This window comes from Mauremys mutica, chromosome 12 (assembly GCF_020497125.1).
Source record: "Mauremys mutica isolate MM-2020 ecotype Southern chromosome 12, ASM2049712v1, whole genome shotgun sequence".
Lineage (NCBI taxonomy): Eukaryota > Metazoa > Chordata > Testudines > Geoemydidae > Mauremys > Mauremys mutica.
Genome location: NC_059083.1, coordinates 4,155,652 through 4,173,453, shown reverse-complemented (window position 1 = coordinate 4,173,453; position 17,802 = coordinate 4,155,652). Strand labels below are relative to the sequence as shown.

Below are 17,802 nucleotides of genomic sequence, written 5' to 3'. Positions count from 1 at the left end.
CCAGCTCTGGGAGGGGAGTGGGGGCTGGTGGGTTAGAGCAGGGGGGGCTGGGAGCCAGGACTCCTGGGTTCTCTCCCCAGCTCTGGGAGGGGAGTGGGGGCTGGTGGGTTAGAGCAGGGGGGCTGGGAGCCAGGACTCCTGGGTTCTCTCCCAGCGCTGGGAGGGGAGTGGGGGCTGGTGGTTAGGGCTGGGAGGCAGGACTCCTGGGTTCCCTCCCAGCTCTGGGAGGGCAGTACAGGCTAGTGGTTAGAGCAGGGAACATGAACATTCACATTTGCAGCTGGGCTTTGCACTGACGCTCCCTGACTCGTCTCTGTCTCCGCCGGGACACTAGGACAAGAAAAAGGAGAGAGAAAAGCGAAGGGCTCAAATAAGTGGGGTGCAAAACAGCTTCTCCCCGACCTGGCAACCAGTAAAGTATCTGATACCATCAGCGGAGCTGGGGTGGGGCAGGGCGGGGCTGGCAGGGGCTGCGGGTCGGGAGTGAGGGGCACCGGCAGAGCTGGGGGGAGCCCAGGGGGCTGCAGGTCGGGAGTGAGGGGCACTGGCGGGGGGGGGGGAGGATCTGGTCGCTCACGTTTCCTCTGGTAGCACAAGCTGGTCCCCAGGGCGCCGGCAGCGAGGCCGAAGGTGCAGATCAGCCCCCGCAGGAAAAGCCACAGGAGGACGAATCCGTCGGGCTTCACGTCCGTGGGTGCTGAACGGGTGAGCAGGGAGGAGAAAAGGGTTGTGGGAAATTAATACTGTGTGGGCTGGGGAGAGAACCCAGGCGTCCGGGCTCCCTGCCCCCCCCCCCCCCGCTCTGACCCACCAGCCCCCACTCCCCTCCCAGAGCCGGGGAGAGAACCCAGGCGTCCGGGCTCCCAGCCCCCCCCCCCCCGCTCTGACCCACCAGCCCCCACTTCCCTCCCAGAGCCGGGGAGAGAACCCAGGCGTCCTGGCTCCCAGCCCCCCCTGCTCTGACCCACCAGCCCCCACTCCCCTCCCAGAGCCGGAGAGAACCCAGGCGTCCTGGGCTGCCCGGACTCACCCGCTTTCAGCACCTGGAGCCACGTCCCGTTCCCCACCCCCTCGCCCAGGCTGGGGATCTTCACCAGGCACCGGTAGGTCCCGCTGTCGTAGGGTCTCAGGTCCCGCAGCTCCACGTCGGCTCGTCTCCCCCGCAGGAAGCTCCGGTCCCCGGCCCGGCTCACCCGGCCCCTGAACTCCTGGGTCCCGTCGCTCAGCTCCAGCCGGGCGCCCGCCACCTCCTTCAGCCACGTGTAGCTGCCGAGCCGGGGCTCCCGGGTGCTGTTGTAGGAGCAGGGCAGGGTGACGGAGCCGCCCTCGGTGCCCTGCACGGAGCTGGGCTGGGACACCCACAGGTCCTGCGCCCGGCAGCCTGGCAGAGAGACGGGACAGAGGGAAATCACCCAGGGAGCGGGGCAGGGGCCTGGCTCCTCTGGGGGGCGCTGGCTCCCCCCGGCCCCAGGGCAGGGCCTGGCTGGCTCAGGGGGGCAGGGAACTGGGCCTGGGGCATATGTTGGCCAGACCGGGTCAGCCCGATGGCCCGTCTGTGGCAGGCCCGGCAGTGAACAGAACCAGGCGATTATCGAGGGCTCCAGCCCCGGCCGGCCAGTCTCAGCCTCTGGCTCCAAACCGGCCTCAAACCCGAGTCAAACCAGCTTGTGAAATGGTGATTCCCCTGCTGAGAGAAACCACCACGTAACTCGTACTGTGTGTCGGCTGGGCCCTGCAGCGGGTCCCCCCGAGCCCCACTCCTGCCCACCCACCATCTCTCCATCCCCATCCACCCGACCCGGCATCATCATCATCCAGCCAGCCCCTCTGTCCATCCATATCCATCCATCCATCCATCCATCCCCTCTGTGCATCCATATCCACCCCCTCTAGCCAGCCAGCCATCTCCATCCCCTGTGTCCATCCATGCATCCAACCCCATCCACCCAACCCGTCATCATCATCATCTAGCCAGCCCCTCTGTCCATCCATATCCATCCATCCATCCCCTCTGTGCATCCATATCCACCCCCTCTAGCCAGCCAGCCATCTCCATCCCCTGTGTCCATCCATGCATCCAACCCCATCCACCCGACCCGTCATCATCATCATCCAGCCAGCCCCTCTGTCCATCCATCCATCCATCCATATCCATCCCCTCTATCCATCCATCCACCTGACCCGTCGTCATCATCATCTAGCCATCCTTCCATTCCCTCTAGCCATCCATATCCATCCATATCCCCCCCGTGTACATCCATATCCACCCCCTCTATCCATCCATCCATCTCCATCCCCTCTGTCCATCCATGCATCCAACCCCATCCATCCGACCCGTCATCATCATCATCCAGCCAGCCCCTCTGTCCATCCATCCATCCATCCATCCATCCATCCATCCATCCCCTCTGTGCATCCATATCCACGCCCTCTAGCCAGCCAGCCATCTCCATCCCCTGTGTCCATCCATGCATCCAACCCCATCCACCCGACCCGTCATCATCATCATCTAGCCAGCCCCTCTGTCCATCCATCCATCCATCCATCCAACCCCATCCACCCAACCCGTCATCATCATCATCCAGCCAGCCCCTCTGTCCATCCATATCCATCCATCCATATCCATCCCCTCTATCCATCCATCCATCCCCATCCACCCGACCCATCATCATCATCCAGCCAGCCCCTCTGTCCATCCATATCCATCCATCCATCCCCTCTGTGCATCCATATCCACCCCCTCTAGCCAGCCAGCCATCTCCATCCCCTGTGTCCATCCATGCATCCAACCCCATCCACCCGACCCGTCATCATCATCATCTAGCCAGCCCCTCTGTCCATCCATCCACCCATATCCATCCCCTCTATCCATCCATCCAACCCCATCCATCCGACCCGTCATCATCATCATCCAGCCAGCCCCTCTGTCCATCCATCCATCCATCCATATCCATCCCCTCCATCCATCCACCTGACCCGTCGTCGTCATCATCTAGCCATCCTTCCATTCCCTCTAGCCATCCATATCCATCCATATCCCCCCGTGTACATCCATATCCACCCCCTCTATCCATCCATCCATCTCCATCCCCTCTGTCCATCCATGCATCCAACCCCATCCACCCGACCCGTCATCATCATCTAGCTATCCAGCCACCCCCTCCATCCATCCATCCAACCCCATCCACCCCCTCTATCTATCTATCCCCATCCACCCCCTCTATCTATCTATCTCCAGCCACCCCCTCTATCTATCTATCTATCCCCCCCTCTATCTATCTATCCCCATCCACCCCCTCTATCTATCTATCTATCTATCTCCAGCCACCCCCTCTATCTATCTATCTATCTATCCACCCCCTCTATCTATCTATCCCCATCCACCCCCTCTATCTATCTATCTATCTCCAGCCACCCCCTCTATCTATCTATCTATCCCCATCCACCCCCTCTATATCTATCTATCTATCCACCGCCTCTATCTATCTATCTATCCCCATCCACCCCCTCTATCTATCTATCTATCCCCACACACCCCCTCTATCTCTCTATTTATTGCAACACTCCACATGTTTCTGGCTGATGCCCAGAGCAGAAGCACTTCCCGGGTTCTCTCATCCCCTCACCGGACAATTCCCCATTCCCTTATTTCTACAGTTCAAGTCTCGTTTCGTTTGCGTTTGGGCCCTTGGCCTTTGTACCTTCCCCACAACGCAAGTCCCCCCCGGAGCCCCAGGGACCGTGAGAGCCAGGAGCCGTCCCGCCCAGCCCCCATTGGGTTTAGGGTCAGCGATCGGACTGGAATTTTCCTCCAGGGTAGATTGGCAGTGGCCCTGGAGGTTTTTCCCCTTCCTCCGCAGCATGGGGCAGGGGTCGCTTGCTGGAGGATTATCTGCTACTTGAAGTCTTTAAATCAGGATTTGGGGACTTCAACAGCTGAGTCAAGGGAGAGAATTAGTTCAGGAGTGGGTGGATCGGCTTTTGTGGCCTGCATCTTGCGGGAGGTCAGACTAGATGATCATAATGGTCCCTTCTGATCTTAAATTCTATGATTCTATGATGGACCAGGTTACGCTGGAGAGAAATCCCAGGCGTCTGCTGACATGACTAGTCACACACGGGGTGATAACTGGGCGCCTCTGACTCTGACACCGATTGGGATTCACCGCTGGGATGAAGCTTAAACCTCTTGCAAGAATTTCCGGGACTGAACTCTGAGCTGCATCACGCAATTAACTGGGATACGTTTGGAAAGAAAACAGTATTTTCCTTGGATTAAATCTTACAGGAATTTCAGTGATCGATTGGGGTTATCGATCTAATTCCCACAATTTCCTTAGATTAAATGATAAACTTCTGGGGCTAATTTTGAAAGGACGCCTGGATTATCTTTAAGAAACTTCATTTTTCCTAGAGTAGAATTTTAAAAGAATTACCATAATCTGATGGGATTAACAGACACATTCCCTGGAATTAATTTCTAATCTTCTGAGTTTGATGCTGAAATGCGTCACAACAACTTACTACAATTATTTTTAAGGACATTGAAATAGTTGCCCTGGGATTATTATTTAATTAAATTTCAATTGTTCACAGGATTAACGATGACGTTGCAATAATTCTGTGTCTTGGACTCGGAAATAAATTGGTGTCGGTCACTTGAATTCAGTTTTAAATCTGCTGCAGCCATTTCCACGGAGTAACAGATACGTTCTCACAACGTCCTCAGATGAATGCATTGAATCGCAATTGTGGTGTTGAGATTAATGTTAATGGACTTTCCAATTAAATGGCTGGGAGTATATTTTTTAAGAAATTGCAATGATTTACTGTGATTTTTTTAAACTGCAACAATTGTTTCAGGATTTGGTTTAAAGAAATTGCAATAATTCTGCTGAGAATCTCAAATCCATTGCAACATTTGGCTGGTAATTACAAAGAACTGCATTCATTTCCTAGGAACCAGACTGTAATCATTTAGTTTAATTAACTATTAAATAGTAATTTAGTACCATTAACTCTTAAATAAATTGCAACGAATTGCTGACTTTACTGTTAAAGAGACTGAAATTATTCAGTGGGACGAACTCTTAAATACTTTGCAATATTTCAGCAGGATTATTTCAAACTGGGATTATATTTTAAAGGAACCGCAAAAAGTCAGTGGATTTTGCAGTAATTTTCAAGGAATAACCAAATAAATTATCTTTATTAGCAGCAATTAAATTATAAAGAAAAAGAGTTTATTAGGGTTACTCGAATGGTGAATTAATTTGCTGAAATTATATTTTAAATTACAAGCGTTGCCTGGGATGAATATTTAAATATTGCAAAATAATTAATATTTAAATGTGGAAGATTAGCTCCTAAACTTCCTCCATGTACTCGGATTAATTTGAATCAATTTCTCTCAGTTTCTAGGATTAATTCTTTGAAGACGTGGCAAGAATTTGCAAAGGGCGAACAAAGAAATGGCCTCACTTGGCTCGGATTTGCTCAAAGAAATTGCAATAGTTTCGGGTTGATTTAAATACTTTGCCGTAACGTCCTAGTAACAAAGAAATCGCCACAATCGGCTGATACCGGTCGTAAGAAAAGCTCGTGAATTAAACTACATGAAGTTTTAAATAGTTTTCCCGGTTTCATTCAGAACTTGCAGCCTGTTTCCGGGGCTTAGCTGTGAACATGTAATAATGAACTGGGCTCAATCGTTAAATCCTGTATCGTTATTTCCTGGCCTGAGCTGTGAAAATGTAACGGCTCCGGACGGTACCAGATGAATTGAGACGTGAGACGGACGGAGCCGCTCGCTGAGCAATGGGCCACGTTGGTTACTGAATCGCTTGCGTTTCGGAGGCGGAATCGTTAACGTGGTGCCTGGATCCGTCAGGTTAGTTCGGAGCAGCCGTTCCCAAGCAGGGGCCCGAGCGGGTTTCGGGGGCCGCCAAGCCAGGGCCGAAGCTGGGCCCCCCGAGCCGGCTGGCGCCGAGAGCAGAGCCTGAGCGATGTAGCCTTGCGGGTCCCCCTGGGCGTGGGGCCCTGGACACTGGGCTGGCGTGTTGGGGGGGCTCGGGCAGGAAAAGGCCCCGGGTTTCGAGGCGATCACCCCTTGCAGGCCCCAGCCGGTGACCCCGGGGACGGGGCCGCGCACACGCGGCTGGCTCTGCCGGCGGCTGGCTCTGCCGGCGGCTGGAACTGCCGGCGCCCGCCGGGACCGGCTCCGAGCGATGCCCCGCGGCCCGGGCCGCTCCTGGGTCCATTCATCCCGGCGCAGCGAGTTATCGGCCCCCGGGCAACGCTGGGTCCCTCCGGCCGCCGGGTCGGCCCCGTCTCCCGGTGCCCGCCCAGGAGAGGGATTTAGCCGGGGACGGGCGCGGGGGGTGGCAGTGGCTGGGGATGGGCAGGGCGGGTGCAGGGGGATGGATGGGTCGATGTGCCCACCCACCCGGGCCATACAGCATCTATCCGCCCGCAGACCCCTCTGTGCCCACGGACACCCGGCTGGGCAGTGCCTCCACGCGCCCGGCGCTGCCTGGCTGGGCTGCGGGTTCAAATCCCCCCTCCCCGCTCACCTGCAATCAGGGCCAGCGTCCAGAGCAGGGGGCCTGGGGCCATGGCTGCCGGTGCGAGGGCACAGGAGTGCGGGTGCAGGGCTGGTGCGACTCACACCGGCGAGGGGGGGCTCAGGAAATGAGCCTCTGAGCACCACCCGCTGAACGCGGCCGGTTCCTGGCATGCTTCAGGCTTCCGGCCCAAGGGCCAAACGAGGGGGGAGGGGAGGGGCCCGGACTCCTGGGTTCCATCCCCGGTGCTGGGAGGGGAGCAGGGTCTAGTGGTGAGAATGGGGGGCTGGGAGCCAGGACTCCTGGGTTCTCCCTGGCTCTGGGAGGGGAGTGGGGGCTGGGGGGTTAGAGCAGGGGGGGTGGGAGCCAGGAGTCCTGGGTTCTCCCCGGCTCTGGGAGGGGAGTGGGGGCTGGTGGTTAGAGCAGGAGGGGTGGGAGCCAGGACTCCTGGGTTCTCCCCGGCTCTGGGAGGGGAGTGGGGGCTAGTAGTTAGAGGGGAGGCTGGGAGCCAGGGTATTGGACACATGAATTTAGGTCAACAGCTTCTTACATTGGCGCGACTTTATTCAGTGCCAAGGCCGGGGGCCCGTGGCCCCACCCGCCCGCCCTGCGTGTCCTGCTCCCGCCTCAGTCACTTCGTGAGACGACCCCGTGGCTGCAAATGCCCCCCCCCCCACGCCCAGTTACCGGCTGTTTGAACCAGGGCAGCTGCTCCCGAAGGAACCTGCCCTTGATTCAAACCTCACCCCGGCAGGAGCCCCCCCAGGCCCCGGGGAAATCGCCCCCCTCCCGGCACAAGCTGACGCCTTGTTCCCAGGCCGGCTCTGCCCAGCTCCGGCTCCGGCTCCGGGCCAGGCTGGGGTTCGATCCCCTGCCGGCCTGAGGCCCCTGGGGGGGTGTTTGGTTCCCCCGGTCGGTGCCTCCAGCCGGGGACACGTCCCCCCCTCGCCGGCCGTGCTGAGCTCCTGGACCGAGCTCCTGGGGGGGCTCGCGCGGAGGCCGGTTTTCTAACCCTTCCATCGTCCCGGGGGCTCCTCCCCGAGTGCCCCACGTCCCCCTCGAATCGCAGGCACCGGGACGGACCCAGGCTCCAGCCGGGGGAAAATCCCCTCCCGGCTCCTGCCCGAGACCCCCCCGGCCGGCGTTCGCCCTTTGCCCCGTCCAGCTGGAGACGCAGCGGCCCAGGGTCTGCCCGGGGGGGACCGACGGGGGGCCAGGCACGAGGGAGGGATCTGGGGAGCCCGGAGTCCTGGGTCCTTCGTTCCTTCCCTCCCTGCGGAGCCGGCCCCGCTCCGGATCAGCCGCTCTCAGCGTGTGTGGTTCAGCCCCACGCAGCCGCCCGAGCGCTCAGCCGACCACACGCAGCCCAGGGCCTGTTTCCTGAGCGGGGCTGGAGGCCGGGTTGCATAAGCGGCTCTCGAGAGGCCAGGGGGGTGGAAAAACTGGGTCACCGGCTCTCACGCCCTGCGGGAGGAAACAGCCACCGGCCGCGTCTGCTACGCCCTGAGAAACCAGCGCGGCAGCAGTTAACCCTCATGCTCCAAGGCGGAGAGTGAGCGCCGGGAACTAGGGGTCAGGAAGGGACAGTGAGTCCGGCGCTGGCCACTGGGTGGATGGCTCAGGTCCTCTTCAGAAACTGCGGGCCAGGTCTGAGGGGCACCGGCAGAGCAGGGGGGAGGGCTGAGCTGGCAGGGGCTGCGGGTCGGGAGTGAGGGGCACCGGCAGGGCAGGGGGGGGCAGGGCTGGGCGGGCAGGGGCTGCGGGCCGGGAGTGAGGGGCACCGGCAGAGCTGGGGGGGGCAGGGCTGGGCTGGCAGGGGCTGCAGGTTGGGAGTGAGGGGCACCGGCAGAGCTGGGGGGCAGGGCTGGGCTGGCAGGGGCTGCGGGTCGGGAGTGAGGGCCACCGGCAGGGCTGGGCTGGCAGGGGCTGCGGGTCGGGAGTGAGGGGCACCGGCAGAGCTGGGGGGGCAGGGCTGGGCTAGCAGGGGCTGCGGGTCGGGAGTGAGGGGCACCGGCAGAGCTGGGGGGGCAGGGCTGGGCTGGCAGGGGCTGCGGGTCGGGAGTGAGGGGCACCGGCAGGGCTGGGCTGGCAGGGGCTGCGGGTCGGGAGTGAGGGGCACCGGCAGAGCTGGGGGGCCCGGGCTGGGCTAGCAGGGGCTGGGTGACGGGAGTGAGGGGCACCGGCAGAGCTGGGGGGGCAGGGCTGGGCTAGCAGGGGCTGCGGGTCGGGAGTGAGGGGCACCGGCAGAGCTGGGGGTCAGGGCTGGGCTGGCAGGGGCTGCGGGTCGGGAGTGAGGGGCACCGGCAGAGCTGGGGGTCAGGGCTGGGCTGGCGGGGGCTGCGGGTCGGGAGTGAGGGGCACCGGCAGAGCTGGGGGGTCAGGGCTGGGCTGGCAGGGGCTGCGGGTCGGGAGTGAGGGGCACCGGCAGAGCTGGGGGGTCAGGGCTGGGCTGGCAGGGGCTGTGGGTCGGGAGTGAGGGGCACCGGCAGGGCTGGGGGGGGGGAGCCCAGGCTCCGGGTTTCTCTAGCTGGTCTCCCAAGCTTTGCTTAGCCGCTCTGTGGATTTTTCCAGCCATTTTGGCGGGGGGGGGGTGCGGGCGGTTACATCTCAGGGCATCTCTGGTTAGCCACCCTGGCTCCCTCCCAGCGCCGCGCCGGGCCTGGCAACGCGTCCCAGTTCCTGGAGCCGCTCGGGCCCAGCTCCGGGCGGGCTCCACCCCAGACTCAGCATCGCGGGGCCGGAGACGGGCGGGTGGGGACGGCTGGGGCGGGACGCACGGGGGGGGGGGGCTGCAGCCAGGGGACTGGAGGCACCTGGGCGGGGGGGGGGGGGGAGCACGAACCGGGAGCCCCAGAGGGGTGGGTGATACTGCAGGGCGAGGCCGCCCCCTGGTGGCGGATGGTGGAACTGCAGCCCCCTGCTGGGAGGATGGAGAATTGCAGTGGGGCTGGTTTGAGGGGGTGGGGCGGGGGGTCCCTGCTGCCCCCTCCTGGCGGTGCTGTGTGTGGGGTGGGGGGGCGGTGCGTGGGGGGGTGCACATGTGGTGTGAGGTGCATGTGGGGGGCTTGGGGTGTGTGGGAGTGCATGTGTGGAGTGGGGTGTGTGGGGCAGGGTGGGGGCATGTGATGGGGGCATGTGGGGGTATGGGGGGGGTCGGAGGGCTGTGGGGGGAGGGCTGTGTGGGGTGGGGGGGTGTGGAGGGGGCACATGTGTGGCGGGGGGGCGGGGGGTGCAGGTGTGGGGTGGCGGGTGTGGGGGAAATGTGGGGGGGTCTCCGTCCCCCCCCGGCCGAGCCCCTAGCCCCGGAGGCTGCCCCCGATGGTGGCGTAGGTGACGAGTTCGCCCGCGGGCGCCGGGCGCCGACCCGGCTTCACCCTCAGCTCCGCATAGCTCGGCTCCGGGGCCTGGACGAGACGGACAGAGACGGACCCGTCAGCCCCCGGCCCCATCAGCCCCCTGCTGACCCCCCAGCCTCCCCCCGGCCCCGTCATCCCCCCGCCGACCCCCCAGCCCCCCCTCGGCCCCGTCAGCCCCCCGCCGACCCCCCAGCCCCCCCTCGGCCCTGTTATCCCCCCGCCGACCCCCCAGCCCCCCCTCGGCCCCGTCAGCCCCCCGCCGACCCCCCAGCCCCCCCTCGGCCCTGTTATCCCCCCGCCGACCCCCCAGCCCCCCCTCGGCCCCGTCAGCCCCCCCGCCGACCCCCCAGCCCCCCCTCGGCCCCGTCATCCCCCCGCCGACCCCCCCGCCCCCCCTCGGCCCCGTCAGCCCCCCGCCGACCCCCCAGTCCCCCCACGGCCCCGTAAGCCCCCCGCCGACCCCCCAGCCCCCCCCTCGGCCCCGTCATCCCCCCGCCGACCCCTCAGTCCCCCCCCGGCCCCGTCAGCCACCCCCAAGACCCGTCACCCCCCACAGCCCCGTCAGCCCCCTCCTCGGCCCCGTCAGCCCCCCACCGACCCCCCAGCCCCCCCTCGGCCCTGTCATCCCCCCGCCGACCCCTCAGCCCCCCCCAGTCCCGTCAGCCCCCCGCCGACCCCCCAGCCCCCCCTCGGCCCCGTCAGCCCCCCACCGACCCCCCAGCCCCCCCTCGGCCCCGTCAGCCCCCCGCCGACCCCTCAGCCCCCCCCAGCCCCGTCAGCCCCCCACCGACCCCCCAGCCCCCCCTCGGCCCCGTCAGCCCCCCACCGACCCCCCAGCCCCCCCTCGGCCCCGTCATCCCCCCGCCGACCCCCGAGGCCCCCCCTCGGCCCCGTCATCCCCCCGCCGTCCCCTCAGCCCCCCCCTCGGCCCCGTCACCCCCCCGCCGACCCCCCAGCCCCACCCTCGGCCCCATCAGCACCACCCCCCAGACCCGTCACCCCCCACAGCCCCGTCAGCCCCCTCCTCGGCCCTGTCAGCCACCCACTGACCCCCCCAGCCCCCCTTTGGCCCTGTCAGCCCCCCACCAACCCCTCAGTCCCCCGCTCGGCCCCGTCAGCCCCCCACTGACCCCCCCAGCTCCCCCCTCGGCCCCGTCAGCCGCCCCGCTGACCCCTCAGTCCCCCCCTCGGCCCTGTCAGCGCCCCTCCAGCCCCACAGGCCCCTCAGACCCCTCCCCCATGGCCCCATCAGCCCCCCACAGCCGCCCCCAGCCAGGATTGTCCCCTCAGCTCTTCCCCCAGGTGATCCGCCCCCCACAGTCCTGCCACCCCACACAGACAGCGCCCCATAGCCGGGATCAGCCCCACATCCCAAGCCCCCCCCAGGCCAGGCTTCTCCCCACCCCCTGCACCTCCGGCAGGGGAGCCCCCGACTCCCAAATCCCCCCCCCAGGTACTGAGCTGCCTTTCCCTGCACTCACCCCCTCCCCCCACCCCTCCCTCCATCCCCCCATCCCCCCACACACACCCCTACCTCCATCCCCTCCACACCCGTCCCTCCATCCCTCGTTCCCCCCAGACCCCTGCATCCATCCCCCCCACCCCTCCGCTCATCCCCCCAGACCCCTCCACCACCCCCCACACCCCTCTGTCCGTCCCCCCAGCGGGTCTCACCTGCACTGGGGCTTCGGTCTGGGGTCCTACGTCTCTCCGCTCTGGGGGGATCAGTAACGTAATGAATTGACCAGCAGGGGCAGGAATCGCTAGTCAGCGGCCCAGGCGCCCAGCTCGGCCCAGAGCCAGTTAGAAGAACGAGGAGCCCGTTCTAATCAGGTCTCAGGAAGAGCCAATAATCAATTCTTGGCATCGGCATAAATCAGCCGCCAAGAGCCAGGGATCAGCAGCTGCCAGCGCGGCCAACACTCGCCAGTAGCCACTGAGCACGAGTCGGTAGCCAGCCGGTAATCGACAGTCACTGACGGTCTGTGTGAGCGGTGACTGGCAGCCACCGGGGCTTGGGAGCCAGGAACTGATCATTAGTCGCCAATAGACAACGCTGGGCAGAAGCCGTTAGTCAATGGCCAGTAGCCAGTCGGCAATAAGCTTTAGGCAATAATCAGGAGCCATTTGTCAATCACTGGTGGCCAGGAATCTAGCAAGAATCTTTAGCCAGGAAGCAGGAGCCAAAACTCGACAATAGGTCGCCAGCGATCAGCAGATAATTATAAATATTCAGTAGCCAGCAGTCAATAATCAGTAGCCAATAATCGATAGCCAGGAGCCAATTATGAATCAGTAGCCAATAATCAATAGAATTAATCAGTAGCTAATAATAGTGAATAATCAATAACCAGGAGCCAATTGCCAACCAGAAGCCAGTAATCACTAGCCAATAATCACTAGCCAGTAATCAATAACAAGTAGTCAATAGCCAATCAGTAGCTAATAATCACTAACCAGGAGCCAATCATCAATCAGTAGCTCCTACGGTCCCCAGTTAGTGGTCAGGGTCACGGTCAGGGCCCCTGGTGAGGGGCAGGGACGGGTTTGGGGTCAGGGTTGGGGTCTCTGGTTGGGGGTGGGGGCAGCATTAGGGTCCGTGGTTGGAGCTTGGGGTTTGGGTCAAGGCTGGGCCTGAGGGTCGCTGTCTCTGGCAGCCCCCCCTCAATCTCCTTGTGACACCGTGTCACCTCACTATTCACCACTGTCGTGTAATTAGGACACGTTTTGTGCAAAGTGCGGCTCGCGAGGTGTCACTGCAGGAGTCTGGGTCTGCCCGACAGGCCTAGCTGGTCGGACGGTGTGCGCTGCCGGCGGGTGTGATGTTGTGGCGTTTGTCTGCGTGTCACTGAAACACGGCGTGAGGCGGAGAACACCCACGAGGAGCCTTTCGGGTGCGCCAGCGAAAAGGCCAAACAAGGCTAACGGCTCACTGAGAAAACCCTGAAACGCTGGTGAAAGGGCAGCCGGGAGGCTGGTGGCAGAGCCCCTGCATGTAACGGCAGCTGGGCGTGTCCTGCCGGTGTGAACGCTGGTGAACGTGCGGCCGGGAGGCTGGTGGCAGAGACCCTGCGTGTAACAGCAGCTGGGCGTGTCCCTGCCGGTGTGAACGCTGGTGAACGTGCGGCCGGGGGGGTTGGCAGCTCAGTGCGAGGGGGAGCCCAGGTGGGCGGGTCGGGGGGCTCGGTGGTGCCCCGGTTCCAGGGGGGCCCCGTCCCACTCACCTCGTCTCTTGTGGCAGATCAAAATCAGGGCTGCGGCTGCGCCAGCGACCCCCACGGCGGCGCCTAGGCCCAAGCCGAGCGCGCCCAGCGCCGGAGGGGGGGTGGGGGGGCCTGCCGGGGGGGGGAGAAAAGAGGGAATGAGACAGAGCGGCCGGAGAAGGGGGGGGAAGCCGGCGCCGACCCCTCCCTGCGCCTCCCCCCCCCTTTTCATTCGTCCCTTTTCTCCTCCCTTCGTTCGTCCCTCCCTCGGCCCCCCAGCTGCCCCGTCCCCCCCTTGGCCCCCCCAGCCCCCCTGTCCGTCCCCTCAGCCCCCCCGGCTCTCCCTGTCCCTCCCCTCGTCGCTTTTACACTTGTTCTTTCGTTTCTTCGTGACTCGGCCCCTCCCTCCGGTCCGTCTCTCGGGCGCCTCCCAGCTCCCCCCCCCCGCCCCGTCCTTCGCAGCCCCACGGCCTGTGCCGACTCCGCCGTCAGCCTCGCCCCCAAACCAGCCACGAAGAGCCCCCCAGAAATAGCAATAACGGCCCCACTTCCCCCTTTTCAATCCAGAACCACCCCCTGCTCTAACCACCAGCCCCCACTCCCCTCCCAGAGCCGGGAGAGAACCCAGGAGTCCTGGCCCCCAGCCCCCCCTGCTCTAACCACCAGCCCCCACTCCCCTCCCAGAGTCAGGGAGAGAACCCAGGAGTCCTGGCCCCCAGCCCCCCCTGCTCTAACCACCAGCCCCCACTCCCCTCCCAGAGCCGGCAGAGAACCCAGGCGTCCTGGGCTGCCCGGACTCACCCGCTTTCAGCACCTGGAGCCAGGTCCCGTTCCCCGCCCCCTCGCCCAGGCTGGGGATCTTCACCAGGCACCGGTAGGTCCCGCTGTCGTAGGGTCTCAGGTCCCGCAGCTCCACGTCGGCTCGTCTCCCCCGCAGGAAGCTCCGGTCCCCGGCCCGGCTCACCCGGCCCCTGAACTCCTGGGTCCCGTCGCTCAGCTCCAGCCGGGCGCCCGCCACCTCCTTCAGCCACGTGTAGCTGCCGAGCCGGGGCTCCCGGGTGCTGTTGTAGGAGCAGGGCAGGGTGACGGAGCCGCCCTCGGTGCCCTGCACGGAGCTGGGCTGGGACACCCGCAGGTCCTGCGCCCAGGAACCTGGGAGATCAAAGGCCAAGGGTCAGCAGGACAGAAAACCCCCCTCCCCTCCCAGAGCCACGGAGAGAACCCAGGAGTCCTGGCTCCCAGCCCCTCCTGCTCTAACCACCAGCCCCCACTCCCCTCCCAGAGCCAGGGAGAGAACCCAGGAGTCCTGGCTCCCAGCCCCCCCTGCTCTGACCCCCCAGCCCCCACTCCCCCTCCCAGAGCCGGGAGAGAACCCAGGAGTCCTGGCTCCCAGCCCCCCCTGCTCTAACCCCCAGCCCCCACTCCCCTCCCAGAGCCAGGGAGAGAACCCAGGAGTCCTGGCTCCCAGCCCCTCCTGCTCTAACCCACCAGCTCCCACTGCCCTCCCAGAGCCGGTGAGAAAACCCAGGAGTCCTGGCTCCCAGCCCCCCTGCTCTAGCCCCCGGAGCCGGGGAGAGAACCCAGGAGTCCTGGCTCCCAGCCCCCCCGCTCTAGCCCCCGGAGCCGGGGAGAGAACGCCGAGGGGGTGGCCAGATGACGATCGTCCAAGCGCCAGGCCTCCCTCGCCCGCGTCCCTCGCGTTTCTTAGAGGCGACGGCCAGTAGACGACATTGGCCCCTCGAGCTGGTCTCCGCCCAGCACCCGACTGCACCCGGCTCCCGCCGGCTCCTCCTTGGCCAAGGCGGCGTCCAGGGCGGCCCCCAGGCTGGAGGTGACAATCCACCGCTTCCCTTGGTGGGTCCTTCCAAAGGTCCGGCCCCCTCACCCCTAAACACCGGAGCCTCGTTTCCCGTGGGAACGTGTCCGACCTTCATTTCCTCCTCTGGGCCGGCGGGAGAAGGGGCCGTTGGGGCCGCGTGTGGTGGCCCGGAGAAGGTCCCCTCTGGATCGTCTGCCAGACGCGCTGAATGGACGCAGCTCCTTACGTCTGCCGCTCTCAGGCCAGGCGTGTCCCTCCCACCCTCCGCCGCGCGCGGCCGCCCTCCCTCCCGCCCGAGGGTCTCCACGTCCGCGTCTCACCGGACAATGAGCGGCAGGGTCCGAGCGCTGCCCCGTCCACCACGGCCGGGGGGAGCTGCTCCCTCGACTGTTGGACTGAGCCGTGTTCCCGGCCTGAATTTGTCTGGCTTCGGCGTGGAGCTCGGTCAGCCGCTGGCTGCGGATGGAGGAGCCCTCGGAGAGCAGAGATCTCCCTCCGTCGCCGCCTTCCCTCGGCTAACGCCACGTTTAGCGCCCGGCCCTGGGCCTTCCGCCACCTGCACGTCTTCTCCAGCGCGAGCGCACAAGACGCCCCCGGGACGGTGTTGCCAAGTCTGGTGATTTTATCCCGACAGCCGGTGCTTTTCCGCAGCTCTCGGTGTTGGGTGGCTACGGAGCATGTTCAGCTTTCGTTTACCAACCCCCCCCCCCAACGGTTTCTAGCCCTTCGGGTTGCGGAGAAAACCCAGCGAATGCGAGAGCGAAATATCTGTTTTCCCCAACGGAAAATCTTCGACACGAACGGAAATGCTTTGGTCGGGCTCCTGGCAGCATTCGCAGCACACGAGGGGTTCCTGGCTGAACCCCGCAAATCCGGGCTGAGATTCGAGTGTAACGGAAAAGCCTTTTCCCACCGAAAACCTGTTTGACGGAAGGTTTTCATGGACCCGCACGGCTTGGAAAAGGAGCCGCAACGACAGACAACTCCCAGGTGGATTCGTTTTTACAACCGGGAGTTTTTTCAAAGTCCGGCTCGTGATTCACGGCGGAGCCTGACTTGTGCTGGCACATTGGAATTGGCCACTTTAAAGCCAGGGTTAGGACCCAGCTCCGGTGGAAGCAGCTTCGCTTGCTCACGGCTCTTATCGCCCGAACGCTGGTGCACAACGTTCCACTGAAGAGACAACGTGTCCCGTCGAAGTCACTGAGCAGCACGGCTGCACCCAGCCACCATTTAACCTCCCCCAAACTCACCAGATTTGCCTAAAATTCACAAGATGTAGAAAAACCCGACGAAATCTCTGCCTTTCTCCCTTTTGCGGGTTCAGAATTCCCATCTGGGAATGTTTCTCCACAATACAAAGTGCTGGGAACGTGCTGGGTTTAAAAGACAAACCGGCCGTTCCCCGTAGCCGGGCAGAAGCCGGAGCTTTCAGGAAAACACCCAACAGCGTCACAATCAAATCGGGGGCTGGGAAGTTGAGACTGAAACTGGCGATTTCTTTGCCGCCCTGTAGATTGGCCGGGGAGAATTGTTCGTTTCTGGCAAGATGTTCCCCTTTCTCGTTCAGCGGCTGCCGTGGGTCAGGCCCCCAGAAAATGAATTAAATGACGATTAAAGAATCCAGCTTAGCTGAAGATGAAGGCAGATCATCCCCGTTCCCCGTCACGCAGGCGGGTTCTGCTCACGGCGTTAACGTCAGACTTGGGACGTCTTTTCCAGGCACCTTTTAGGGGAACCATTTGGGGGGTTCGTCAACTTCTCTCGCTGTTTATCCCACCCCGAAAACATCTGGTTTCCAACATGAAAAGGATCGTTCAGCAAAAGGGATTTTCCAGGGACACTTTTCGGCGGCCGATGTTGGGGTTTGGGGTTTGCTCGGGTTTGGAAACAGCGAACGGCTGGTTGCCAAGGGGGGAACATTTAACCGGCTTTGGGGGATTTTCACTGCTTGGTGGGGGGGTCGGTTCATGTTTTCCCTACATTCCTTGAGGAAACATTGAGGGGTTTTTCCACCCAAGCGTCAGCGTCCCGAGTGCCCCGCGGGGCTCGGCAGCGGCTCCCGGTCGCCCCCGTAACGGCTCCTCCCTCGCCCGGCGCGTCTGACGTTCAAAAAGCCAAATATGATTTTGGGGAGCAAAACACGGGGGGGAAATCAAAACCCCTTGAGCTGCAAACCAGGCACACGGGCGGTTTGGTCCCTTTTCGCCGGGCGCCACCTGTCAGCGCGGCCGCGTCGGGACCCGCTCAGGGGGGGTCGCGTCAGACCAGGGAGGGCGAAGCCGGGACGATGCCGCCGGGCCGGGGGTCCCGGCTCCAACGGGCAGAGGGGGCGATTGGGGCCCCCCCGGGGGGGGGATGAAGCGATAACCCAGGAGGGGATCAGGGGAATTCCCCACACCCGGGGGGGGCCGAGGTGGGACCCCACTCCGGGCGGGGGAAGGGACGATTGTGCCCCGGGTCCATCCCCGGCTGCAGGACCCGGGTGGGGGCGGGAGGGGCAGGGCCCCCTTACCGGAGCAGGTGAGCAGAAGGCAGAGCCGGCGCAGAGCCATGGTGCCGGGGGCGCAGGGGTCCCGGAGTGACACCCCGACCCCGCGGGCGGCAGGATCCCGGCAGCCCCCACCGGACGTGAGTCACAGAAACCAGAGCGAGCGGGACCCAGAGAGCGACGCCTACGCTGGGCCGGAAACCTCTCCCCCCGGCCAGGCCCCTCTGCCCCCAGCCCTGCTGGTGCCCCTCACTCCCGACCTGCAGCCCCTGCCAGCCCAGCCCCCCGCCCCCCTCCAGCCCTGCCAGTGCCCCTCACTCCCGACCCGCAGCCCCTGCCAGCCCAGCCCTGCCCCCCCCAGCTCTGCCGG

The 17,802-nt window shown here is 63.7% G+C and overlaps 1 protein-coding gene and 1 long non-coding RNA gene across 4 annotated transcripts; one reads left to right on the top strand and one right to left on the bottom strand.

Annotated features, from left to right (window-relative positions):
• Positions 1–143: 143 nt before the first annotated feature.
• On the top strand, positions 144–5,854 carry LOC123345561. 2 transcript variants are annotated; one of them, XR_006572816.1, is made up of 3 exons: positions 144–412; positions 592–705; positions 5,415–5,854. It is a non-coding gene; the product is annotated as an uncharacterized LOC123345561 (long non-coding RNA). The 2 variants fall into 2 exon arrangements; XR_006572815.1 differs by having other exon boundaries at positions 4,069–5,836.
• Positions 174–17,507, bottom strand: NCR3 (natural cytotoxicity triggering receptor 3). 2 transcript variants are annotated; one of them, XM_044982533.1, is made up of 4 exons: positions 17,457–17,507; positions 13,924–14,274; positions 578–697; positions 174–330 (listed from the first exon to the last, which is right to left on the bottom strand). In XM_044982533.1, the coding sequence occupies exons 1-4, from the start codon at positions 17,494–17,496 to the stop codon at positions 269–271; spliced, it is 573 nt and encodes a 190-aa protein (XP_044838468.1). In that variant the 5' UTR covers positions 17,497–17,507; the 3' UTR covers positions 174–268. The 2 variants fall into 2 exon arrangements, with proteins under 2 accessions (XP_044838468.1, XP_044838467.1); XM_044982532.1 differs by lacking the exons at positions 13,924–14,274; positions 17,457–17,507 and adding exons at positions 1,031–1,381; positions 6,573–6,678.
• Positions 17,508–17,802: the final 295 nt, after the last annotated feature.